Source organism: Ranitomeya variabilis, chromosome 5 (genome assembly GCF_051348905.1).
Source record: "Ranitomeya variabilis isolate aRanVar5 chromosome 5, aRanVar5.hap1, whole genome shotgun sequence".
Classification (NCBI taxonomy): Eukaryota; Metazoa; Chordata; class Amphibia; order Anura; family Dendrobatidae; genus Ranitomeya; species Ranitomeya variabilis.
The window spans coordinates 663454347-663481270 of record NC_135236.1 but is presented as its reverse complement, the minus strand read 5'-3'; the positions used below and the strand labels follow the sequence as shown (position 1 = coordinate 663481270).

The following is a 26924-nucleotide window of genomic DNA, read 5'->3' as shown; positions in this document are numbered from 1 at the left end:
AGGTATTTGCTATTATTATTATGATCACACCTACTATATATTGGGATAGGATCTTGGAGATGGGAATATCCCCTTAAAGGCAATTATCCAGAAGCAGAAAAACCATAGCTAACAGCGCCACAACTGTTTGAATGTGGTATTGCAGCTCACCACTGACTTCAATGGAACTGTGCTATGAAATACTAGACGCAACCCATGGCCAGGTGGGGGAGCTGGTGGAATAAAGCAGTCACCCCCCACCCCAAATCCTTCAAGCAGCGCCCACAAGGCTTCCCTGTCCTCCTCTTCTTTGTTTCTATTACTTTCACCATTCTTTTTACTGTTGGGTATAACTAAAAAAATGAATAATGTAGTCATGGATGAGATATCCGTCCCAGAGCTCTTCTCTATATACTTGTCGTGCTCGTCCCCCTTACTTTACCCTTCTTCACTGACCCCTTAGTAGCCATCACTGCTCAGATCTGCAGTGGATATATGTTGTTACCAGACCAGGACCCTTATTATAAAGGCAGAGTAGACAGCTCCTTTAAGTTCATCCAAGTTGGTCTTTTTCCTTTTCTTTATTATTTTTAATCGTGCGGCCATTGGGAAAAATCTGTGCAGAAAATTTAGTACATACATGAAACTTTAGGAACTTTTTTTGGGGAACGAGAACAAAACCAAAATGTCGGATTTAAATAGTGAAGAGATTTATTTTCAGCGGTGAAGCTTGTCCGAGAATTACAGGAACCGAATCCCAGCGCCGAACTGCACCCCGTCACAGATCCTGGGAGAGAAGACATGGTGAAAGCTGCAGGTATCCGCCACATCTAGGCAATTTCTGGTTTTTGGGGTTTTTCTCATCCGCCTCATTATGTCCAAATTAGTTAATATTTTTTTTTTAAATCAAAGTTTGTTTCATTGTTACGGACGATTCGCAGCTTCAAGTCCCCAAGGGGACTATTAAATACAGTAAAAAAATTATACAAATATAATCGCCCCTATTTTTGCCCCATTAACCATTAAAAAAAATTACACATTTGGTATCGCCGCGTTCAGAAAGGTCCGATCAAAATATGAAAAATTTATCCAATCGGTAAACTGCGTAATGATAAATCTAAATGCCAGAATTATGTTTTTAGGTCGCAATAAAATGCAATCAAATCATTATATCTACCACAAGATCATGTCAGTAAAAACAGGGCACAAAAAATAAGCCATCACCCAACCCCAGATCCAGAAAATGGTGCACTCTATATGGTAAAATGAATGCTGGCATTCAAAAGCACAACTCTTCCCGCAAAAAACAAGACCTGATTCGACTATGGGGACGGAAAGATAAAGAAGCTATGACTCTTGGAAGAAGGGAGGAAAAACATAAAACCGCTCAGAGCTGAGGTCCAGGAACAGAGTTACCTCTGATCCCGGCCAATGCTACGCATGGTGCGCATCATAATGCTGGAAGGGCTAAAGTAGTGGCCTGCGAGCAATGTGATTAATGGAGTTTTCTGCAGTGCCTCCATCTTCTAATCATACGTACCTGTCTCCGCTCTGGACGCCCATGGGGATGCAGTAATTTAGTTCCAGTCTAGCGATGTTTCCGAGTCGTAGCACGATGCCCGCACCATAAGACCAGCGGATGCACTCAGCCAGCCTGCGGAGATGAGCTCTGGGGCCCTCACCTGGGAACGAAGAAATAATAATATTATTATGTTCTCTCCTCCCCTCCTCTGGACGTTCGCTCTTCCCCCTCCCATCCTCTGGACGTTCTCCCCTCCCCTCGACGTTCTCTCCTTCCCTCCTCTGGACGTTCTCTCTTCCCCCTCCCTTCCCCTGGACGTTCTCTCTTCCCCCTCCCCTGGACGTTCTCTCCTCCCTGCACGTTCTCTCTTCCCCCCTCCCCTCCTCTGGACGTTCTCTCTTCCCCCTCCCCTCCTCTGGACGTTCTCTCTTCCCCCTCCCCTCCTCTGGACGTTCTCTCTTCCCCCTCCCCTCCTCTGGACGTTCTCTCTTCCCCCTCCCCTCCTCTGGACGTTCTCTCTTCCCCCTCCCCTCCTCTGGACGTTCTCTCTTCCCCCTCCCCTCCTCTGGACGTTCTCTCTTCCCCCTCCCCTCCTCTGGACGTTCTCTCTTCCCCCTCCCCTCCTCTGGACGTTCTCAGTCCAGAGGAGGGGAGGGGGACTTTTCTCTCTTCCCCCCCCCCCTCCCCTCCTCTGGACGTTCTCTCCTTCCCTCCCCTCCTCTGGACGTTCTCCTCCTCTGGACGTTCTCTCTTCCCTTCCCTTCTCCTCTGGACGTTCCCTCTTCCCCTCTGGACGTTCTCTCCCCCCTTTCTCCTCTGGACATTCTCTCTTCCCCCCCCCCCCCCCCCCTCCCCCTCTGGACGTTCTCTTCTCTCCTCGATGTTCTCCTTACCGTAGTTCAGGTTGCAGAGGTTTCCAGCATTAAGGAAGAAATGTGTCCTGAAGAGGTCGCCAAAACCGCCCCGGCCAGGACGGAAGGGTAGTGGTGTGTAGAGATGTAGACCCCCGGCCCAGTAAGCCTCACCGCCCAGATAGTCACCTGCCCGGACAGTAGAGAAACCAAATCCCATTATCTCCTTGCATCACTGACATTTGCAGCCTCCTGTCATCTGATGGACAGTACCGACCTTCGCTCTGGGGTCCAATGCTGTACATACTGAATCCCCGCACACTTGTCGGACCTCCCAAATAAAACCTTTACAGACAATATAAAAGGGGATTAAACACTATAATAATAAGACGCCGACCAAGAAACAGCTGGTTTCCACTTCTGCTCACCGATCTGCAATACTGGACGGCCTATCGCCAAGAGGAACCAGCATGCCGCCCCAGAGAGAAGTGGACAGCACCTACGGCAAGAAACGAGTATTAGACACCGTTCATTAACCGGGCAACTAAAAAATACAAGAAAATGGACACTTTTTTTTTTTCTTCCAGCACACTAAGTATTAAATTATAAAATTCCTGAACTGCCACTAGGTGGAGCAGAGATACAACTCGCCACTATATCTCCCTTCAATCAGCTCCCCCTAGTGGTGGCTGCAGGAATTTAGAATTTAATTTTTCAAAAAACCAATCCATTTTTTTTTAATCTCCCCCTCCGTTAGTGATCAGTAATGTGTGTGCGATATATACTAACCAGTCACCGCCTTCTGTGACCGCAGCTCTGGGTTTCCAGCGCACATTACGGACCCTTACTTCCTTTCTTAACCCCTTAGTGACAGAGCCAATTTGGTACTTAATGACCGAGCCAATTTTTACAATTCTGACCACTGTCACTTTAAGAGGTTATAACTCTGGAACGCTTTATCGGATCCCGCTGATTCTGAGATAGTTTTTTCGTGACATGTTGTACTTCAAGTTAGTGGTAACATTTCTTCGATATTACTTGCGATTATTTATGAAAAAAATGGAAATATGGCGAAAATTTTTAAAATTTTGCAATTTTCAAACTTTGTATTTTTATGCCCTTAAATCAGAGAGATATGTCACAAAAAATAGTTAATAAATAACATTTCTCACATGTCTACTTTACATCAGCACAATTTTGGAAACAATTTTTTTTTTGTTAGGGAGTTATAAGGGTTAAAAGTTGACCAGCAATTTCTCATTTTTACAACACCATGTTTTTTTTAGGGACCACATCACCTTTGAAGTGATTTTGAGGGGTCTATATGATAGAAAATAACCAAGTGTGACACCATTCTAAAAACTGCACCCCTCAAGCTGCTCAAAACCACATTCAAGAAGTTTATTAACCCTTTACGTACTTCACAGGAACTAAAACAATGTGGAAGAAAAAAATGAACATTTAACTTTTTTTTTGCAAACATTTTACTTCAGAACCATTTTTTTTAATTTTCACAAGTGTAAAAACAGAAATTTAACCACAAATTTTGTTGTGCAATTTTTCCTGAGTACGCCGATACCCCATATGTGGAGGTAAACCACTGTTTGGGCGCACCGCAGAGCTTGGAAGTGAAGGAGCACCGTTTGACTGTTTCAATGCAGAATTGGCTGGAATTGAGATCGGACGCCATGTCGCGTTTGGAGAGCCCCTGATGTGCCTAAACAGTGGAAACCCCCCACAAGTGACACCATTTTGGAAACTAGACCCCTCAAGGAACTTATCTAGATGTGTGGTGAGCACTTTGAACCCCCAAGTGCTTCACAGAAGTTTATAACGTAGAGCCGTGAAAATAAAAAATCGCATTTGTTTTCACAAAAATGATTTTTTCGCCCACAAATTCTTATTTTCACAAGGGTAACAGGAGAAATTAGACCACAAAAGTTGTTGTGCAATTTCTCCTGAGTACGTCGATACCCCATATGTGGAGGTAAACCACTGTTTGGGCGCACCGCAGAGCTTGGAAGAGAAGGAGTGTCGTTTTACTTTTTCAATGCAGAATTGGCTGGAATTGAGATCGGACGCCATGTCGCGTTTGGAGAGCCCCTGATGTGCCTAAACAGTGGAAACCCCCCACAAGTGATACCATTTTGGAAACTAGACCCCTTAAGGAACTTATCTAGATGTGTGGTGAGCACTTTAAACCCCCAGGTGCTTCACAGAAGTTTATAACGTAGAGCCGTGAAAATAAAAAAAAAATCGCATTTTTTCTACAAAAATGATCTTTTTGCCCCCAAATTTTTATTTTACCAAGGGTAACAGGAGAAAATGGACCCCAGAAGCTGTTGTACAATTTGTCTTGAGTACGCCGACACCCCATATGTGGGGGTAAACCACTGTTTGGGCGCATGGCTGAGCTCGGAAGCAAAGGAGCGCCATTTGACTTTTCAATGCAAAATTGACTGAAATTGAGATCGGACGCCATGTCGCGTTTGGAGAGCCCCTGATGTGCCTAAACAGTAGAAACCCCCCAAAAGTGACCCCATTTTGGAAACTAGACCCCCAATGGAACTTATCTAGATGTGTAGTGAGAACTTTGAATGCCCAAGTGCATCACAGAAGTTTATAATGCAGAGTCGTGAAAATAAAAAATATATATTTTTTAACAATAAAGATTTTTTAGCCCCCAAGTTTTTATTTTCACAAGGGTAACAAGAGAAATTGGACCCCAAAAGTTGTTGTCCAATTTGTCCTGAGTATGCTGGTACCCCATATGTGGGGGTAAACCACTGTTTGGGCGCACGGCAGAGCTCGGAAGGGAAGGAGCGCCATTTTGGAATGCAGACTTTGATAGAATTGTCTGTGGGTGTTATGTTGCGTTTGCAGAGCCCCTGATGTACCTAAACAGTAGAAACCCCCACAAGTGACCAAATTTTGGAAACTAGACCCCCTAAGGAACTTATCTAGATATGTGGTGAGAACTTTGAAAGCTCAAGTGCTTCACAGAAGTTTATAATGCAGAGTAGTGAAAATAAAAAAATATTTTTTTTTCCAACAAAAAAGATTTTTAGCCCCCAAGTTTTTATTTTCACAAGGGTAACAGGAGAAATTGGACCCCAAAAGTTGTTGTCCAATTTATCCCGAGTACGCTGATGCCCCATATGTGGGGGTAAACCACTGTTTGGGCGCACGGCAGAGCTCAGAAGGGAGGGAGTACCATTTGACTTTTTTAGCGCAAAATTGGCTGTCGTGTTTGGAGACCCCCTGATGTACCTAAACAGTGGAAACCCCCCAATTCTAACTCCAACCCTAACTCCAACACACCCCTAACCCTAATCTCAACCCGATCCATAATCCTAATCACAACCCTAACGATAATCACAACCCTAACCCCAAAACAGCCCTAATCTCAACCCTAACCATAACCCTAATCAAAACCCTAAATCCAACACACCCCTAACCCTAATCCCAACCCTAACCCTAATCCCAACCCTAATCCCAAACGTAACACTAATCCCAACCCTAATCCAAACCCTAACCCTAATCCCAACTCTAACCCTAACTTTAGCCCCAACCCTAACTTTAGCCCCAACCCTAACTTTAGCCCCAACCCTAACCATAACTTTAGCCCCCGTCGTCACAAAAAAAGTTCAATGTAACCTTTTTTTTGTACGTCGCGTCCGCCATTTCCGCGCATGCGTGGCCGTAACTCTGCCCCCTCCTCCCCAGGACATAGACTGGGCAGCGGATGCGTTGAAAAACTGCATTCGCTGCCCACGTTGTGCACAATTTTCATAACGTGCGTCGGTACGTCGGGCCGACGCATTGCGACCGCCCCGTACCGACGCAAGTGTGAAAGAAGCCTAAGGCTACTTTCACACTAGCGTCGTACTCGGCCCATCGCAGTGTGTCGGGCCGACGTACCGACGCTAGCGTTGTAAGCGCCGCACAACGGGTGCAGTGGATGCTGTTTTTTCAACGCATCCGCTGCCCCATTGTGAGGTGCGGGGAGGCGGGGGCGGAGTTCCGGCCACGCATGCGCGGTCGGAAATGGCGGACACGTCGCACAAAAAAGTTACATGTAGTTTTTTTTGTGTCGACGGTCCGCCAAAGCACGACGCATCCGTCGCACGACGGATGCGACACGTGGCAATCCGTCGCAATGCGTCGCTAATACAAGCCAATGGAGAAAAAACGCATCCTGCAAGCACTTTTGCAGGATGCGTTTTTTCTCCAACGGCGCATTGCGACGGAAGCCAAAAAACGCTAGTGTGAAAGTAGCCTAACCCTAACCCTAGCCCTAACCCTAAATTTAGCCCCAACCCTAACCCTAACTCTAACCCTAACCCTAACTCTAACCCTAACCCTAATTTTAGCCCCAACTTGTCTTCTCCTGCCGGCCGGCAGATGGCAGCAGATGGCGGGCGCACTGCGCATGCGCCCGCCATGATGAAAAAGCCGGCTGGCAGGAGAAGACAGAAGAGGACCCAGGGACCCCGGGTGAGTATGATAGGGTCCCCGAATCCCCCTATTTCTCTGTCCTCTGATGTGCGATCACATCAGAGGACAGAGAAATAACTGATCGCTTTTTTTTTTTTTTTTTTTTGCGGTCGCCTGTAAACTGTTAATTACCGGCGATCGCAAAGCAGGGGTCGGTGCAAACCGACCCCGATCATGTTCTTTGGGGTCTCGGCTACCCCCGGCAGCCGAGACCCCAAAGATCTTCCGGGTGCCGGGCGGCACTGCGCGTGCGCCCGCCATTTTTTCCCGGAAAAAAGATGGCGGCGCCCATGGGGAGACACGAGGAGCACCGGGGGAGGTAGGTGAGTATTGGGGGGCTATTGGGGGCCATCGGGGACCACATTTCTCTGTCCTCCGATGTGCGATCACATCGGAGGACAGAGAAATTAAACGGCAAATCGCGTTTTTTTTTGTTGCGACCGCCGGTAAACGGTTAATTACCGGCGATCGCAACTCGGGGGTCGGTAAAAACCCCCCGAATCATGTTCTCTGGGGTCTCGGCTACCCTCGGCAACTGAGACCCCAGAGAAAATCCAACTCTGGGGGGCGCTATTCACTTTTTCCACAGCGCCGTTAATTAACGGCGCTGTGGATTAAGTACCCTTAGCGGCCGCCGTTAAAAGGCGTATCGGCGGTCGTTAAGGGGTTAAATATATATAACATGTTTATTTTTTTATTTTTTAATAAGGGGGAGGAGAGTTAAAAATATTTAAGTATAAATGTTTGAATTAACTACATTTACTAAATAATTTTCACTTAAATTTTTTTTTTTTTTTTTACTTTGTTTCATCACTTACTATATACTGCAATACTTCAGTATTATAGTATATAGTAAAAATATACACTTCGTAAAATATATAAATATTTTAATATTTTTTACTATGTGAACATATATTATAATATATATATATATATATATATATAATACACAGATGAAAAATGTGTATGTATATATATTATAAAAGCATTTTTTACCATTAATAAAATATGTATTTTACTTTTTTTAATTTAGTGGTGTGTGTGTGTGTGTATATATATATATATATATATATATATATATATATATATATATATATATATATATATATATATATATATACACACACACACACATATATACACAGTATATACATTTTCGTAATTTTTTTTTTTTTAATACATATATTGAAGATGGCGATCGATAAAGTACAGCCACGAGCTGAGCTTCCTAGTACAAAGATGGCAGCGATGGGATCCTGAAAGGCACCGGAATCCAAACGGTGACCCATCTATATAGCTAAACATTAGAGAGCTCTGGTCGCTGTCAGAGGCAGGTGCTGGCTGTATGACACAGCTGTATGATACAGGCTCAGCTCCTGAGCCTGCTGTATACATCCACTTATACTATGACTTACGGGAACATGAAGAAGAACAATGGCCGCATTTATCATCTAGATCATCTTACCGAGTCCCACGCGAGACGCTTGTTTATCTGCAGTTCAAAATCTTCCTTTAAGAAGCTGACGTCTCCTCCGGTGTAGCCGGCCAGCTCCTGCAGAGCACAGATAGCCTTTTAGTGAGACATTGGTCTGGGATTCTACACCCATAGGGCCTGCACAGCACGCAGACCCCTCTGATGCCCCCCAGTATTGGCAGGAGATGGCGTCACCTGGTTGATTTTCAGTAAGGCGCCCCTCTTTGGCAGGATTGTAGAATTGCGGGAGTCAATCATCATTGAATGCTGTGAACGAAAAAAAACCAGAGTCAGTCAATCTAGAGAAGCCGCGACCTGGTGACATGTTGCCTCATTTCTTACTATAGTCAGATATCGGGGGGAGCGGCCATCTGTGGCTACAGGGGTCTTGTGTGTCGCCATTACCGCAGCATCAAAGCCTCCGTCTCATGTGAACGGAAGACGTGACTTCTTACTTACCGTGAGAGAAGACTTCAGGGAGTGACCACTTTCCTCCCGGATGGCGAACGATGCCGTTCTTGCTAAACAGCCGAGTTCTCGCCAGACTCCCTCCCACTTCAAGGTGTGGCTGGTCTTCCATATTGGAAACTATAACCAATGGAGACATAAAGGATCGTTGAGTCTGAGACGCAATACCACAACCAACCTGTGGTCAACGGTAGCGCTATTTTTTTTTTATTTTTTTTACGAATCATCCTAATAATAATAATAATGATAATGAACCCAGGTCATATTAATTTTTCATACATTGATTTCAGCGGACAGGCCGCGGTCGGTCTCTCGCAGCGAGCTCCACGGGAACTGTCCGGTCACTTTGTACAGATTGAAGCAGAAACTGAAGAGAAGAAGAAAAAGAATAGACGGGAAGGGGGGATTTATTAACAGATTTCAAACCCTTTTAAATTGTAAAAAAAAAAAAAAAACATTTTGCAAAAGCCAAAGAAAATAGCCACAAGAGGGCAGTGTGGGAAAGCGCAAATTTACTGGCCAGTTTTAAAGGGTTTGTCATATTAATGGCCTGTATAATAACCAGTTAAATGCCGCTGTCAGTCACTGATTAGCAAGTGCGATGGCTCATCAGCGCCCCTGTCACGTGATCACGAGCCGCCTAGGGGTTTGTCATTGTCATGACAGCCAGGGATCTGCAGAAGACCATCCCCGTGTGCCCGGCATTGTCAATCTCCTATAAACGCCATCCCATGTAGCACAAACGATCAAATGATCAAAGCTTCGAGTCTCCTATATGGACTATTGAAGTCAGTAAAAAAAAAAAAAAAATTATAAAAAAAATTAAAAAAATAACACAAAAGTTCATATCCCCCCCTTCTACCCTATTGACAAATAATAATAATAATAATACACATATTTGGTATTTTCGCGTTCAGAGTTGCCTGATCTATCAAAATATAAACTAAATAAATTGGATCGGTAAATGGCGTAACGAGAAAAAAAAAAATCAAAACATCAGAATTATTGGGTTTTGGCATAGGCAACATTGCAATAAAAGGCGAACAAAACATCGTGTATACCCCAAAAATGGTATAAAAAAACCACCAACTCGGGGCACAAAAAATAAGCCGTCACCCAGCCCCAAATCCTGAAAAATGGAGACAATACGGGACTTGGAAAATGGTGACATAAGCAATTTTCTTTTTTTCTTACAATTTTCGGAATTTGTTTTTTCACCACTTAAATAAAAAAAAAAAGAACCTACACATGTTTGGTGTCTATGAACTCGTAATGACCTGGAGAATCATAACGGCTGGTCAGTTTTACCATATAGCGAACATGGTAAATAAAAAACCCAAAAAACAATTGGGGGATTGCACTTTTTTTATGCAATTTCACCACAGTTGGGAGGTTTTTCTCCATTCTCCACTACAATATATGGTAAAATGAATGATGTCGTTCAAAAGTACAACTCGTATCTCAAAAAACAAGCCCTCATGTGGCCATATTGATGGAAAAATAAAAAAGTTATGGCTCTGGGAAGCAAAACAACGTAAGCGAAAAAAGAAAAAAAAAAAAAAAAAAAAATCAATCGCAAGGTGGTAAAGGGGTAAATAAGAACTGAACTGCAGTACCGAGAACAGCCACTAGATGGTGTACAGGTGCTTGTAAAAGTTAGTTGATGGGGGAGCAGATATTGATTTTTTGCCCCCTCAATCATAGGTTGACCCCTTTAATAAAACCCCCCTGAAGTCTGATCATTGTCACTTCTTACTTCCTGTCAAAGTTCCCGACTTGCGGTTTGAAGAAGGACAATCCGTACGACGTCTCCTTGGTTCCGTAGGAGAACTGGAAAGTCATCTTTTCGGCCCGACCAAACAAGTTTGGCAATTTGAGTCCAAGAACCTTTATTAAAAAAAAAAAAAAAAAAAAAGAGTTGGATACAGGCTCTTTGTAGGAACTCGTAGCCCCCCGCAGGTGCCACTTTATTCCTAATTTTCCAGGAGGATCGGCACAGGACCCATCATACCATGCTGCCTTCATTGTTGCCGACCATCGTGTTATAACTCCCGGTTAACCTTCGTAACTCGGTGACTTCGAAGGTGACGTCCAGGCCGTTGGGAAGAGCGTCGTCGTCTGGAACAATCAGTAAGGGGTTAAATTACGACTGTTAGGTCTCATCACAGATCTATATAGTATTCAGCGCCCCCTGCTGGTTACAGTGCACATATACTAATACTGGCCAGCAGAGGGCGCCGTCTCCTCCCATGTTCTCACCTGGGCAGGTGTCCACCAAGACTTCCACCTCTCGGAATATTCCCATGCGGAGAAGCTTCTCTCGGGCCTCGTGGGATTTCCTCATCACCTGTAAGGGGTCAAAATTGGTGAAGAGACCACCACACGGCAGAAATGTCCCCCCAATATTATCCTCCACTTACATCAATCAGATTCTTCGCCTTGAAGACATCGGCGATCTCGGCCATGACCAGGTCGTCCTTTGTCCTTCCCAGACCTTCGAAGTGAACGCGCTGAACCACAACCTGAAAAAAAATAAGAATTATTAGGGGGCAGCCCTTTAATGTTTAACCCCTTCCCACTCTGATGGTCATGTATGTGATGGTGATCAGGCAGAGCGAACACCAGTCTGATCTTTAATGGCCACCCTCCAGCACTAATGTATGGGACTGGAGAAAACTCCTAACCCGGCCTTTTAATTAAATGTTGTTAGATGTATGATTAACCCTTTGACGAATCTGGATGTTCATATATGTAATGGTGATCAGGCAGAGCGATCAGTCACAGGAAGGTGCCTGTCATTGACGGACACTCTCCAGAACTACCGCACAGGATGGGAAATCTCTGATCCCGGCCTATTACTATTGTAAAGTGTAAGGACGGCCCTTTTGGCACATTTCGATGGACAGTGATCAGGCAGAGCGCTCGATCAATCGAGGATGGATGTTATTGGCGGTCACTTTCCAGCACTACGGCGTGGGATAGGAGAGAACTCTGCCCCCAATTAGCACATTTCTTACAGCGCTGGTCTCCTCCTGGGGCCCCTCGGGCTTTAGGGGGGGGACGATCTTTCACATACTCACATCTTTATTTTCTAAGATTTCCTGCTTCTTCTGTGGCTCCACTTCCACAAGGTCGCCGTCGTCACTTCCGGGTCCAAAATCCGGTCCGTCCATAGGAAGAGGGTCCAAACTCTGCGGAGGAATGAACATTAGCGACGTGTCCTGATCTGACATGTCCAAGAAATCTCCCATAAGGGTGTGTAGACTTCTGCAACTATGGAGGAATAAACATTAGTGACGCGCCCTGATCCTGCACATACAAGAAATCTCTCATAAGGGTGTGTAGACTTCTGCAACTATGGAGGAATAAACATTAGTGACGCGCCCTGATCCTGCACATACAAGAAATCTCTCATAAGGGTGTGTAGACTTCTGCAACTACGGAGGAAAGAACATTGAGTGGACACATCCGAGAAATTTCCCAAAAGGGTGTGTAGACTTCTGCCATTACATCTGTCTTTTTATTGCCCCCCCCCCAAAAATAACAACTTTCAATTGTTCTATGCATACAGCTCATCTGCTGACCTACAGGTTTCCACGGTAACAGACTACACGCAAGCAAATCCCGTAGTCAGACTCCCTTCTACCTCTGAAGCCGCCACATGCCGTCACTTTGTAAGATAACAATACCCCGTTTAATAAGGAGATTGACAGATGAGACTACACGGGATTTGTTTGTGGTTGGTTACCGTGGAGACACATAGATCTGAATGGGAGCTGCACACACAAAACGGTGGTAGACTTTTTACTAAAAAAAAAATAAAAAAAAATTCAAATTTACAAACAAAAAAAAAAAGGAATTTGGAAAATTTTATTTTTAAGAATGTTCCCCCAAGTGTGGATTTATGGGTGGGATCTGGGCCCCCAAAAAGGGGGCTCATAGAGAGTCTACAAAGAGTCTGGGAGGAGAGCAGCGTTCTCAGTGGGGATCACAAACTTCTGACAAGTCCCGATGAGCCTACAAAGTGTCATACATCGCCTATACTTCTCAAAAAACGGGGGAAAAAAACCTGCCGTTTTGGGTACGCAGCTCCCATGCAGAACAATGAGTTCTTGTTTTGCAAAGTGCATTATTTGTGGTGCATCCTTAAAGGGGTTTGCGGACTGACATTAACCCCCGCCGATCCGACCTTTAGGTGAGAAATCCCAGTGATCACCAGTCACATAACACTGTTACTATGGAAACACCGTCCCCACAAGGAAAAAAAAAGATTATTTACACTTTTCATTCCAAATAATAAGGAAAATAAGACATTAGACCCTCAAACCCCCAATGGCGGCCATATTGCTCCACCCAACCCAGGAACTGCCCCATACTAATACCCTCCGCATCTCTATACACCCCACAGCCCTCACTACACTGCTCGGCCATATATCATACACATATCCGCCACCCCGGGCCTCACCCGAGCGTGCACCGTCCCCATCTCTCCGGGTCTTTATTCGTCTCCGGTAGCAGCTGCCTCGTTGACCCCCCGGACTATCGACCACTCCTGGAGGCCGCCATGACACTTAGTGGAAACTCCGCCCTCCTCTGCGAATGATTGGTTAAAAGGGCGACACGTGACGCGCTGACCTTCCCTTCAGAACGAGTGTGAGGAATGTTGCCCCTTGTTGCTACCCGTAGATTCTTTATCTTTCCCCCTCTCAGTTTCTATGACAACAGGTCTTTTTCCTGCTCCTTTCTGTAGTCAGACATATTTGTTTACTTCTTAGAAATGGTGAAAGGAGAAAGTAGATTTTTTTTTTCTGCAAAATATTCTTAACCCCTTCCCGCCTCGGTCATTTTCTGTTTTTTTCGGAAATTTCATTTTATGACACAACTTTTTTTTTTTTTTTTAATTGAAATTATGCCCGTATGAGGTCTTGTCTTCTGCAGGACCAGTTGTACTTTTGAACGACACCATTCATTTTACCATATAGTGTACTGGAAAATGGGAAAAAAAAAATTCTGAGTGCGGTGAAATTGCACAAAAAAAAAAGTGCTATTCCAATTGTTTTTTGGATTTCTTTTTACCATGTTCACTAAATGCTAAAACTGACCGGCCATTATGATTCTCCAGGTCATTACGAGTTCATAGATACCAAACATGTCTAGGTTCTTATTCATTACATAGTAGAATGTGTTGAGAACAATAAAACCTAAAAATAATCAATGTAAATCACAACTAATATCCCACGAGGTCTGGAGCTGGAATGATGCTCAAAATCAAAGTGGAAAATGAAGTTACAGGCTGATCCAACTTCAGTGGAAATGCCTCTAGACAAGGAAATGATGCTCAGTAGTGTGTGTGGCCTCCACGTGCCTGTATGACCTCCCTATAATGGCTGGGCATGCTCCTAATGAGGCGGCGGATGGTCTCCTGAGGGATCTCCTCCCAGACCTGGACTAAAGCATCCGCCAACTCCTGGACAGTCTGTGGTGCAACGTGACGGTGGATGGTGCGAGACATGTTGTCCCAGATGTGCTCAACCAGATTCAGGTCTGGTGAACGGGCGGCCAGTCCATAGCTTCAATGCCTTCATCTTGCAGGAACTGCTGACACACTCCAGCCACATGAGGTCTGGCATTGTCCTGCATTAGGAGGAACCCATGGTCAACCGCACCAGCATATGGTCTCACAAGGGGTCTGAGGATCTCATCTCGGTACCTAAGGGCAGTCAGGCTACCTCTGGCGAGAACATGGAAGGCTGTGTGGCCCTCCAAAGTAATGCCACCCCACACCATTACTGACCCACTGCCAAACCGGTCATGCTGAAGGATGTTTCAGGCAGCAGATCGCTCTCCACGGTGTCTCCAGACTCTGTCACGTCTGTCACTTGTGCTCAGTGTGAACCTGCTCTCATCTGTGAAGAGCACAGGGCGCCAGTGGGGAATTTGCCAATCCTGGTTTTCTGTGGCAAATGCCAAGCGTCCTGCACGGTGTTGGGCTGTGAGCACAACCCCCATCTGTGGACGTCGGGCACTCAGACCATCCTCATGGAGTCGGTTTCTAACCATTTGTGCAGACACAGGCACATTTGTGGCCTGCTGGAGGTCCACTATACTGTATGAAAGACTATGTGGGGCCCATTATACTGTATGGGGGACTATGTGAGGCCCATTATATTGTATGGAAGACTATATGGGGACATGATTCTGTATAGAGGACTACGTGGGGTCCATAATACTGAATGGAGCACTATATGGGGCCCATTAAACTGTATGGAAGACTATATGGGGACATGATTCTGTATAGAGGAATACGTGGGGTCCATAATACTGAATGGAGCACTATATGGGGCCCATTAAAGTGTATGGAAGACTATATGGGGACATGATTCTGTATAGATGACTACGTGGGGTCCATAACACTGAATGGAGCACTATATGGGGCCCATTAAACTGTATGGAAGACTATATGGGGACATGATTCTGTATAGAGGACTACGTGGGGTCCATAATACTGAATGGCGCACTATATGGGGCCCATTAAACTGTATGGAAGACTATATGGGGACATGATTCTGTATAGAGCACTATATGGGTCCATTATACGGTATGGAGCACTATATGGGGCCCATTATACTGTGTAGAGGGCTGTGAACAGATCACAGTTGTGGCATCATACTGTGTTGGGGTCACCATACTTTGAAGGGGGGTACAGTAGGGTCATCATACTGTGCATGTGGCAGATACTATGGAGGAATTAATTGTAGAGGTATCCTACTGTGCACAAAGGGCACTTGTTGGCATCATACTTTATGGGGACAAAAAAAGGGGCAATCTAGGGTTTCCATAGGAGGAAAATTACTTTGTAAGGGTAGCAGCGTTGTGAGATATGCTCTTCTGTGATCCTTCCAAATATTGAGGCTTTTTGGGGGCGGGCAATTAGAACTTCTGCTATAGAGCCCCATTACTTCTATGTACGCCCCTGCTCACGAAAAAATACCCAATGCTCCGGTCATGTGATTTGACTCGATCTATGAATTAAAATGTACTTTGTTTGTGGGGACAATCCACGGTTCATAGTTATATGATCATTTCCTCAATTGTAGATTTTTATTTACCGTATTTTTTTTTTTTTATAAATATCAAAAGATGACCAGCAACTTTGACAGTTTTTCATTTTGGCCCTCTGTGTGTGCACGAACGAATCTGACATCCCTGATTTAGAGTAAGTACGGTTTAATCATAATCACTGATGGAGATTTACTGCACGAGCAGTGAGGCTGTGGATTCTTTACTGTACAAGCAGTGAGACTATGGATTCTTTACTATACGAGCAGTGAGACTATGGATTCTTTACTATACGAGCAGGGAGACTATGGATTCTTTACCGTACGAGCGGTGAGACTATGGATTCTTTACTATACGAGCAGGGAGACTATGGATTCTTTACCGTACGAGCGGTGAGACTATGGATTCTTTACTGTACAAGCAGAGAGGCTATGGATTGTTTACTGTACAAGCACTGAGACTATGGATTCTTTACTGAACGTGCAGTGAGACTATGGATTCTTTACTGAACGTGCAGTGAGACTATGGATTCTTTACTGTACGAGCGGTGAGATATGGATTCTATACTATACGAGCAGCGAGACTATGGATTCTTTACTGTACAAGCGGTGAGATATGGATTCTATACTATACGAGCAGCGAGACTATGGATTCTTTACTGTACAAGCGGTGAGATATGGATTTTATACTATACGAGCAGTGAGACTATGGATTCTTTACTGTACGAGCAGTGAGACTATGGATTCTTTACTGTATTCCTTACTATACGAGCAGTGAGGCAATTGAACTCTTTGCAACATGATGCTGTAATGGTTGATTCACTGCATAAAATTCATGCAGGGCCTGGATGCCTTTCTTGAAAAATATACTACAGTTTATGGGCACTAGAATTTCAGAGGGGACATCCATTTCTATGTAGCGGTTACGCTCAGGTCGGGCGAGCCGCCAGCCAGTCCGAACGTCTCTGTACTTGTTGAATACGGAGCTATTAGTGTCCGCCCCATGGGGTTTTTGCCGCCTTCTTGATTAACATGTTAAGGCCATTGAGTCCAACCTCTAGCCTAAGGCAACCTTCAACCTTGAAACTACTCCACATTCCCCAGCAGTTGGGCTAATGGTACAGTGCTTTAAATCACTTCTTTTGGCCTTTGTGACGATTTCCTTTTTTATGGCGGGGAGAGTGAGTCCATCGTCTGTGAACAGAGGTCCTAACCGTCATAATTTTGTGCATAGACAGACGGGTACATTCCAACATTGTCCGCCTTCAGTCACCACTAGAGGGAACCCTCTGCACACGGTTTACACTGAATTTGATAAGATTGTCTGCAGTGAGCTCCCTCTAGTGGTGACTGCAGGCAGGCGAGATTTCATTGTTTAGTTCTATGGTTATGTATTAGATTTGGAAGTTTGTATTTAAAAATTAAAGAAAGCCACTGGTAAAATAAAAAAAAATATATATATTTTAATAATGAATAGAAAATAAACACAAGAACACTGGGAGAATTCCAATAAAATATATTTGTATTCTTTTCATAGGATTACAGCCAAGATTCCTGGTGTGGCACAACTTACCCGAAATCCCACAAATCAGCTTTGTGAACAGTTATTTGTGCTATAGTATGCAGTAAAGACTTTCCTCAACAAACCGTATTAGAAACAATCGACAACACATCATTATAAACCAGGAGGACTCTTGTCCCTGCGCCATACAGAGGCGGTAAGTGAGGGGGGGGTATAGGACGGAGGACAAAAAACAAGGGATCTACTCTGCACACCACAGAGATCCACCAGATCAGTTAGCCCCCTGGTCATAAAGACTTGTGGCACAGAGGTAAGAAGCCACCGTCTTCTTCCGAGAAGACCAACTCCATAGGTGCCACCGCCCGAGATTCTCCATCTCCGAGACGTTGTGGAAGACGGTTTTACAGTGTTTCGCTACGAGAAATCCACACAGGACTGAGAAGAAGCTTACGAAGTCACCAAATTTCCAAAGTTACGTATTCACGACACTTTTTTTTCCTTAGTTTATTACTAAAATTTTAGTTCTTTTTTTCTTGTATTATTTTTTTTTTTAATTTTTAAAGTTTTAGTTTTTTTTTCTCCAGAATCACAGAATACTTTTAAAGACTATGATACAGCCAAAACTAGGAAGGATGGAAGGATCTAGAATCGATAACAGTCTTCAAGCATAGTCTGTCATGAAATCCACGAGACGACATGCGTATAAAGGATTCTCTCCGGTATAGTCAATGGTTTATATATCTATATATAGAGGCATAAATAGGTAGAGTTTTTATTAGGTTTTTTTTTTTTTCGTTTTTTTTTTACCCATATAGACACAAACGCACATTACTCTAACACAGCGTTTGGCTACTTGTACAGTAGATGACGACATGAAGAAAGTCTTGACACATATGTAGCCATTGGGATGTAACTGGTTAAACTAGATCAGCTCTGGTTCTGCATCAAGTCTACGGAAAAGGTGGAGGTCTTAAGACTGACCCGAAAAAAAAAAACCCTTACCCACCATGACAAGCTCGAAGTAAAATAGGTGCACAGCTCTCGGTTGGTCCTAGGAATAGGTTTTCATGTAATACTTTGTTTCTGACCAACAGGGGAAGTGGCCTGCAGCTAATATCAGATATTTGCTTTGCCGTACAGGACAGGACAGAATAGAAAAAAAAATTATCAGATTTGCTTTACTGGACAGGACAGGACAGAATAGAAAAAAAAATATCAGATTTGCTTTACTGGACAGGACAGGACAGAATAGAAAAAAAAAATATCAGATTTGCTTTACTGGACAGGACAGGACAGAATAGAAAAAAAAATATCAGATTTGCTTTACTGGACAGGACAGGACAGAATAGAAAAAAAAATAAAAATCAGATTTGCTTGACAGGACAGGACAGAATAGAAAAAAAAATTATCAGATTTGCTTTACTGGACAGGACAGGTCAGATTACAAAAAAAAATAAAAAATTACAATAACAAAAACAGACACTATCAGCAGATCATTTGTACAATGTGAGGGAATGTGAAGTGAGAGGAAGGTGTTATAAATACCAGAAAATAGTCCCCCGATTAGTCCAGGTTTTGATCTGTTGAAGTCAAAATAGATCATTTCTGAATATCGAGTGACAAAGGAAAAATAAAATAATGATAAGAATTTTTTTTTTTTTTTTTTTAAATTATTTTTGACCCAGGCTTAGGTGTTTGAGCTCTGCCACAATTTATTTTAACAGCCTTTTTAAATACAATACTATATTACTATCTGCTAAGGCCAGGCTATTTAATTTAATTTTATTTTTTTTACATCTTTAATTTTTTAAATATATGGTGTCATTCGGTCGTGATAAAACCCAAGCTTATAATTTAGAATTTTTTCTATAACTGAATAGGAGCAGCGAGGATAAAAGGGAAAAAAAAAGGTGAGGATAAAGGAAAAAAAAAGGGTGAGGATAAAGGAAAAAAAAAGGGTGAGGATAAAGGAAAAAAAAAGGGTGAGGATAAAGGAAAAAAGGGTGAGGATAAAGGAAAAAAGGGTGAGGATAAAGGAAAAAAGGGGGAGGATAAAGGAAAAAAAGGGGAGGATAAAGGAAAAAAAGGGGAGGATAAAAGGAAAAAAGGGGAGGATAAAGGAAAAAAGGGGAGGATAAAGGAAAAAAGGGGAGGATAAAGGAAAAAAGGGGAGGATAAAGGAGATAGTAAAGGGGAGGGAAAAGTAAAGGGGATGGAAAAGGGAGAAAGTGGGGGCAAGGGGGAAAAAAAAAAATCATCATCTACCCTGGCATTAAATAAGACAAGAACCTCATTAAAAAAAAAAAAAATACAGAATTGCAACGCTTAAAAAAATATATATTCCACATTACAGAAAAGGTCACTTCCAACAAGTCATATAGATACATGAATGCGCAGGATCAATGCAAGGCACCGTCCACAACAGCGACCAATAATAAAATTATATTAAATCGAAAAAACCCAAAAATATTACAGTAAGAAAACAAGCCGGACCGTTTTCTTAAATGTGCTGATTTTGCACTAAATTGGGTCCCTTTCAAAGTAAGGACAGCTGCCGCTCTACGGGGACTCTGTGTCTAAACTTTGAAAAAGAAGGAGAAAAACCAAAAAATTAAAATAAAAAAACATCAAGATTCCCAGCTCTACCGAATGTTTGCAAAGTCATTCCTAGTGTCAACCGCATCTTCCTTACATTGTATTATTTACAGGTTATGTCGCATTCAACTTATCCCAGTGACGAGATTACAAGTTATTACGAGAACTAGGCGCGCGCTAGAGGCGGGGGGAGGACGGCGCTCCGATGTCACTGCACGGGCTCCACGTAGTTTGCAGGGTACAGGCCCACTTGTCCGCCGTCTAGACGCCCTTTGCACCAGCCTTGTTCATCTTCGTCTTCTATTTTTGTCAGCTCTTCTCCTAAAAAAAAAATAAAATAAAAAAATAAAAAATAATAATGATGGGCCCTTTAAGCACTAAACTCGCCATACTTTACACTCCATTAGTCTCCATTAGTCTCCCCTTTTTTAAATTTTTTTAATTTTATTATTAATAATTTGTCCTCCTTACTGGCTTGCGTCATCCCCCCGTTTCCTTACCGGCTTTGAAGCTGAGCTCGTCAGTCTCCTGCCCCTCGTAGTCATACAGTGCTCTGACCCGGACCTCCGATCCGGCAGCCGCCTCTTCATCAAAAGGGTTGCTGTCCCCATTGGCGTCGTTGCTGGTGAAGGGGTTGTTGGACTCGTCATCGGACCACTCGGTGGGGTAACTCTTTTCGTAGCTGCTGACACTGGAATACAAGACGATGACGGGTAAGATCCCATATACCTGGACTGGAAAAGGAATATGGCCCGGCTACGAGAAGGCAGGCCAAGGCCATCTTGCGAGCTCCAGCTTTACAGGTCAAAACAAAGAGGTTTGTTAAGTGAATGCGGCTCGTGCAGGAATAGTAGTGGTTAGGCCCAGCAGCTGTAATGACCGACCTCCTCCTACAGGTGGAATTCTGTGCAAAATAAGGTCGAAATATATCTTTTTATTGACCAGAGTTCCAAATATTCTGAACAGACATAAAGGAACAATGATACAATTCCACCTGCCACCACTAGGGGGAGCTCAACATCTACATACAGCAGTCATTGAGCACAATAATAATCCCGCCTGCAGTGAGCTCCCCCTAGTGGCGGCCGCAGGTAGATAGAATTTTATCGTTTAGCGCTAACTTCATAAAATACTTAATCACCCGCCGCAGACTTAATGTAATACAAACGTAGCCATAAGTATTATTTATTTATTTTAAATTCTGGGACCGGTTCTGTTTTTAACAACGCTGCATCATTTACCATATAATAGATTGAAAAAGGGTTTAAAGGGGGGGAAATCCTCAACTCAATTTTTTTTCTCCCCCGCAGGCCAGTTATTAAGCCCCCGACAACCCATTAACACCCCACCGTACGGATGCAGAGAAGCGGATTGGCCGGCCCCGCCTTCTTCCATCTTACTGTTTAGATTCCACAGTCGCCATTGACTATGTCACCTAAAGGGGTATAAACTATTTTCTACACATTTCATGTCAATAGAAAGTTTTGGGGTCTGCTTTTATAGGAGAGCAGTGATTGGCCGTGTTATTTCATGGAAGAACTTGATTGGAGGATCTGAGCACCTGAAAGTCGATGTTACATTTTCACGAGTCTACAATGTCTGCCCTTATTAAGTAAAACATGTACTGAGCTCCTGTCATCCTGCCTGGCTGACTGAAAAGAGACCTTTAAAGTGACAGCGAAAGTGTATACGATAACCAGTGCTGGACTGGATTGGCCAAGGCCCACCAGTAACATTGATTCTTGGGGCCCAGTGTTCAGCTACATGCAAACATAGCCTACCCCTAGTACACAAATTTACTTTTTCTTCTATGTAATATTAATAAATGATTCGATTAGACCTATTTCTGCAAATTAGGAATCAAGTATAATATCGCTACTCGTTAGCAATCCTTCATAGGGGCCCACCGGTGGATTCTCCGCTTCTCCAGTGGGCCAGTCCGAGTCAGAAAAGCAGCGCTTCCAATGAGGAAAGATAGTGCTCAGACCCCAATGATCCCCAGTGAGGGGCTACAGGTATTCTACCCCCGATATATAAGGACACATGGATGTTCAGTCTATACTGCATATACCAGCAGGTCAGGCTGACACTATGGGGTCAGTCCGACACTGTGGGGTCAGTCCAATAAACCCGACCATAAAAAGGAGGAGGCTTAGTGAAACCACCCCAAAAAAAAAAAAAAGGGGGGGGGGGGAGGGTTGATGCTCGCAGGGCTTAAACATCCCAAATTTGGTCTTAAAGAAGAACTATGGGCTTTTTCTAAAATGAATAGGGCACGAGCTGCAATACCACCTGCAACCTGTACTGCTGAAAAGTACGAGCACTCCTGGTGCCCACAGAAGGGGTAGAATACCTATAACTGCCCCAAAGTGGAGACAGAGACCCCGGAGAGCCCGAGTTAATAAGCGTTAATAGATAATGGTGGGTTAGTGTCCGGTGCTGGAAGGAAAAAAAAAAGGGGGGAAACCGGTGTTAGAGAGAGAGAGAGCGAGTGGACGGAGTAAAGTTTCATGCCCCGCGGCTCCTCGCCCCGAGCCCCGCGGCTCCTCGCCCCCTACGGACAAACAAGTGCAGACGAGAAGAAGAGACAACAGGGAGCAGCGAGTCACCAACTTTTTCGTTTTACTGTCCTCCTTGTCAATGATATTGTTCGTCTCCTCCTCGTCCTCGAACGGGTTGGGACTCGACTGCGTGGACTGCACTGACTGGACGCTAAGATGGCTACGTGGGAAGAAGAGAGCAGGCGCATCAAACCGGCACGGATCTCACAGACAGGGGGGCACATACTTTATGGGAAGACTCTGCAGCCTCAGGACCCCGCTCAGACGTCCACTTCATGAAGAACGTGGCAGCCGGACCGGGGGTGGGGTGGGGTGCGAAAGTCCTTCACCAGCACCGTGGGTTCATCCTAGCAATCGCTAGGCCTAGCCATAACCCCTCAGGTAAGGGGGTATTCCCATCTCCAAGATCCAATGAGTCATGATAATAATTTTAGGGAAACACCTCCAATTAGAAATGTAGTCTAGTTCTCCTGATTAGCCATGTCGCTTACCTGATACGAAGGGCATTGCTGTAGCTTAGGTATCCATGGTTACAACCAGCTGTCACTTTACGAGTAGACATAACCGTGGATACCTAAGCAATGCCCTGTACATGGGGTAAGTGACATAGCTAATCAGAAGAACTATACTATGTTTCTAAATTGGAGGCATTTCTTAATATTATTACACGTATTACATATTGGGATAGGATTATGGAGATGGGAATACAGCTTTAAGTGACTTGACGCTACTAACGGGTGGTTCTTTCTCCTGGAACATGCCCCCCAATAGATGGTCTCCCGCCACCCCAATTACATGAGTAACTCACTTCCCATATATTTTATTCATTGTGACTCTGCTCCCATTACTTTAGGGACACCAGTTGCATCTGGATAATGGAAAAGTATCAAATACATTTAAAGGGATATTCCCATCTCCAAGACCCTATACTGATATGTAGTAGGTGTAGTAATAATAATATTAGCAAATGCTTCCAATTAGAAATGTAGTACAGTTCTTCCGATTAGCCCATGTGCAGGGCACTGCAGTAGCTTAGGTATCCATGGTTACATCCACTCACATAGTGACAGTTAGTTGTCGTAACCATGGACACCTAAGCTATGCAATGCCCTGCAAATAGGCTAAGCGACCTAGCTAATCAGAAGAACTATACTACAATTCTAATTGGAGATATGTGCTAATATTATTGCACCAACTTCATATTGGGATAGGATCGTGGAGATGGGATTAACTAAGAATCATGATAAAAAAAAAAATAAATAATAATTTTGAAGGGGTCCTCCACCTAAAAGTGACCTTTTATAATGAGCCGAGACTCCCACTAATCAGCTGTAATTACTGGGAGTACTTCTATTCCCTGCAGCGCCACCTTAGGATAACTGAGGCATTACATAACACCCATTAACTAAGTCCAATGTAAAGATATAAGCCGCGGTGCGAGCTGAACGTGCGGACCCACCTGCTGTGTTTGTTCTGCAGAGACCCCTCGCCCGCCTGACTGATTCCCGTCAGGGTGACCCCCTCTCCGGGCTTCTTCTTCTCTCTCCGGCTCAGAGTACGGTTTAAGTCCGCAGACCATTCCTACAAGAAAGGGTTAACAAAACAAAAAAAAGGGAAGATGAAGGTGCAGTACTCCACTCTCTCCAGCAGGGGGCACTGTGCACAAAGGACATAATGAAGCGACAATTGGCCATTTTTTTTTTTTTCATCTCATGAGAAGCAAATGAAACGGAACGGATCATGCAGCGTGTGAGGGGAGCGCTGCTCTGGATCGTGACGAGCGCCGCGAGATGTAACTGGAGCGCGAGGATGAGCCGCCATCAGGTTGCCATGACAAAATAAAAAAAATAAAATTTTAAAAATTAAAAAAAAAAAAAAAAAAAAAAAAATCAGGCGAGAACTAGCCCCGAAGCCTCCCGGTCGCGTTTCACGCACCATTAACTTCAGTACAAAAGCGAAACACTGTAGATGAGAGGCCATCTGCTATTACAGCTGCTCACCACAGGGTGGCAGCAGTGAGGTTGGCAGAACCCTGGGGGGCGCACATGCCCTTGAAAAAAAACAAAACAAACCAAAACATTGATGTAATGAAAGCGATCACGTAGATGCACTGCAGCGTGATGATCTACCAGAAGGGGGCGCTGCGCCCGGATAATATTACACTCCTATTGGCGTGCAATGGGAATGTAACAAAAAACAAGTTTTCCTTAGGATTTAACACATCCAGTTATGTGGCCGCTGGGGAACTACAAATACCAGCGCAAATAATCAGTGTGGACAATATACTGTAGAAATTACACTGGGGGAAAAAAATTTTTTTTTATAATGGGGCGAGGAGCGGACGGAGCACCGGGGGGAACGTAACTTACCTCGTCCTTGCATCATGGAAGGCAGGAGAGAGACAGGAGGAGAAATATTAACATTGCATAGGAAAATGTAAACGCCACGTCATACCGGCAGCGGCCATCCTCAGGGGGAGGGCGCCACTGCTCTGATATTCCGCCTTTATAGGAGAGACCTGTGCCCCCCACCCGGCCATACACAGGCGATGGATGCCCACCCACAATCGTATCTCCCCACCTCAAACTGGGGCCAGTTCATGGACATGCCGGGGCCGTGATTGTTCTTGAACCACTTCAGGTCCTCCAGGACGTCGGCCGACTTGATGGTGTAATCCAGGTCTCGGTATATACTGGAATAACTGGGGAGGAGGAGGAAACAGTCAGTGACACGGGCAGTATTTCACCAGAGTGATTAGTGCCGCCATATGTCTCCAGGGAAATATCAAGAGCACATTAATGCGTAGGAGGCGTCGGGGTCTTTATATCCCCCCTGGGAGACATCAATAAGGAAAGCAATCAATACAGTTACAGGAAAGCAAAGGCGGGAGAACACTGTCAGCAACAAGGCTGCCATCACTGCACGGACAGTGTGACCGGCCACGGAGCAAGCACAGGAGGGGGAGAGGGACGGGGGTCAAGCCAAGAGAAAGAAGAGAGGGACGGGGGTCAAGCCAAGAGAAAGAAGAGAGGGACGGGGGTCAAGCCAAGAGAAAGAAGAGAGGGACGGGGGTCAAGCCAAGAGAAAGAAGAGAGGGACGGGGGTCAAGCCAAGAGAAAGAAGAGAGGGACGGGGGTCAAGCCAAGAGAAAGAAGAGAGGGACGGGGGTCAAGCCAAGAGAAAGAAGAGAGGGACGGGGGTCAACCCAAGAGAAAGAAGAGAGGGACGGAGGTCAACCCAAGAGAAAGAGGGACGGGGGTCAAGCCAAGAGAAAGAGGGACGGGGGTCAAGCCAAGAGAAAGAGGGACGGGGGTCAAGCCAAGAGAAAGAGGGACGGGGGTCAACCCAAGAGAAAGGAGAGAGGGACGGGGGTCAACCCAAGAGAAGGGAGAGAGGGACGGGGGTCAACCCGGGAGAGAGGGACGGGGGTCAACCCAAGAGAAGGAGGGATGGGGGTCAACCCAAGAGAAGGAGGGACGGGGGTCAAAAAACAGGAGGGAGGGATGGGGGTCAACATGAGAGGGACAGGGGTCAACCCAAGAGAAGGGGAGAGGGATGGGGGTCAACCCAACAGAAGGGAAGAGGGATGGGGTTAACACAGGAGGGAAAGAGGGATGGGGGTCAAAATGAGAGGGATGGGGTCAACCCAAGAGAAGGGGAGAGGGATGGGGTCAACACAGGAGGGAGAGAGGGATGGGGGTCAACACGAGGGGAGAGCTAATCACTGGGACCCTCAGTGATCCCAAGAATAGGGTTCTTGAATGCCATGAAAATGGGCTCTGCAGACCTGTCCTGGATGGACCGCAGCTGCACTTCCTCCATTCTTTGTCTATGGGATAGTCAATGAGGTGTGTCAGGCATTCCTGACAGTCCCAAGGACAATAAATGGAGCAGAGGCCAAGCATCCGCCACTCGGCTCCGATCAGGACCGGGACGCACAGCCTCTTTTCTTGCAGTTCCAGAGTCCTGATCTTGGGATCGTTGCGTGATCTCAATGCTCAAACTCTCAGTGATCCGCGTCCATATCCATGGATAGAGGATAACTTGCTGATGACAGAGTTTGACCTCTGAGACCCACAACAATGCCAAGATTGAGGCTCTGCAGCCCCAATGGTTTTAGGTCTCTGGTACTCGGCTCTTTCAGACAGTATCATAGACAATGAGTGAAGCGGAGGCCGAACCTGCACAGCTCCGCTCCATTCAGGATGGGGGCTGAGGTTTTCTTCAGGTTCCAGAGCTCCGATCTTGGGATCGTTGGGCGTCCAAGTGGAGAAACGCTCAGTGATTGGTAAAGTATCTCCTATCCTATGGATCCCAAGGATAGAAGACAACACTTCCCTGCCTGGTTCTAGCCATCACTCCACGTCTCCTCCTATCCATAAACATTCAATGTCTTC

General features: G+C 44.8%; 2 protein-coding genes across 7 annotated transcripts in view; both read right to left on the bottom strand.

The window, feature by feature from the left end:
* Positions 1 to 525: 525 nt before the first annotated feature.
* On the bottom strand, positions 526 to 13403 carry SAMM50 (SAMM50 sorting and assembly machinery component). The gene is made up of 15 exons (XM_077266598.1): positions 13257 to 13403; positions 11872 to 11982; positions 11212 to 11313; positions 11051 to 11138; positions 10803 to 10909; positions 10548 to 10678; positions 9071 to 9158; positions 8783 to 8911; positions 8519 to 8590; positions 8315 to 8401; positions 2781 to 2851; positions 2630 to 2697; positions 2395 to 2541; positions 1520 to 1661; positions 526 to 766 (listed from the first exon to the last, which is right to left on the bottom strand). The coding sequence occupies exons 1-15, from the start codon at positions 13275 to 13277 to the stop codon at positions 721 to 723; spliced, it is 1410 nt and encodes a 469-aa protein (XP_077122713.1). The 5' UTR covers positions 13278 to 13403; the 3' UTR covers positions 526 to 720.
* A 5614-nt stretch (positions 13404 to 19017) lies between these two features.
* Positions 19018 to 26924, bottom strand: part of PACSIN2 (protein kinase C and casein kinase substrate in neurons 2) — a 62559-nt gene continuing 54652 nt past the window's right edge. For 4 of the 6 annotated variants that reach the window (XM_077266595.1, XM_077266594.1, XM_077266597.1 and 1 more), the window contains 4 exons: positions 25108 to 25228; positions 23987 to 24108; positions 20467 to 20657; positions 19018 to 20287 (listed from right to left, as the gene is read on the bottom strand). In XM_077266595.1, the coding sequence (XP_077122710.1) occupies positions 20175 to 20287; positions 20467 to 20657; positions 23987 to 24108; positions 25108 to 25228 (547 nt within the window). In that variant the 3' untranslated portion in view covers positions 19018 to 20174. Of the gene's footprint in view, positions 20288 to 20466; positions 20658 to 22579; positions 22688 to 23986; positions 24109 to 25107; positions 25229 to 26924 lie in introns of all 6 variants that reach the window. The other 2 variants (XM_077266593.1, XM_077266592.1) reach the window with 1 other exon arrangement.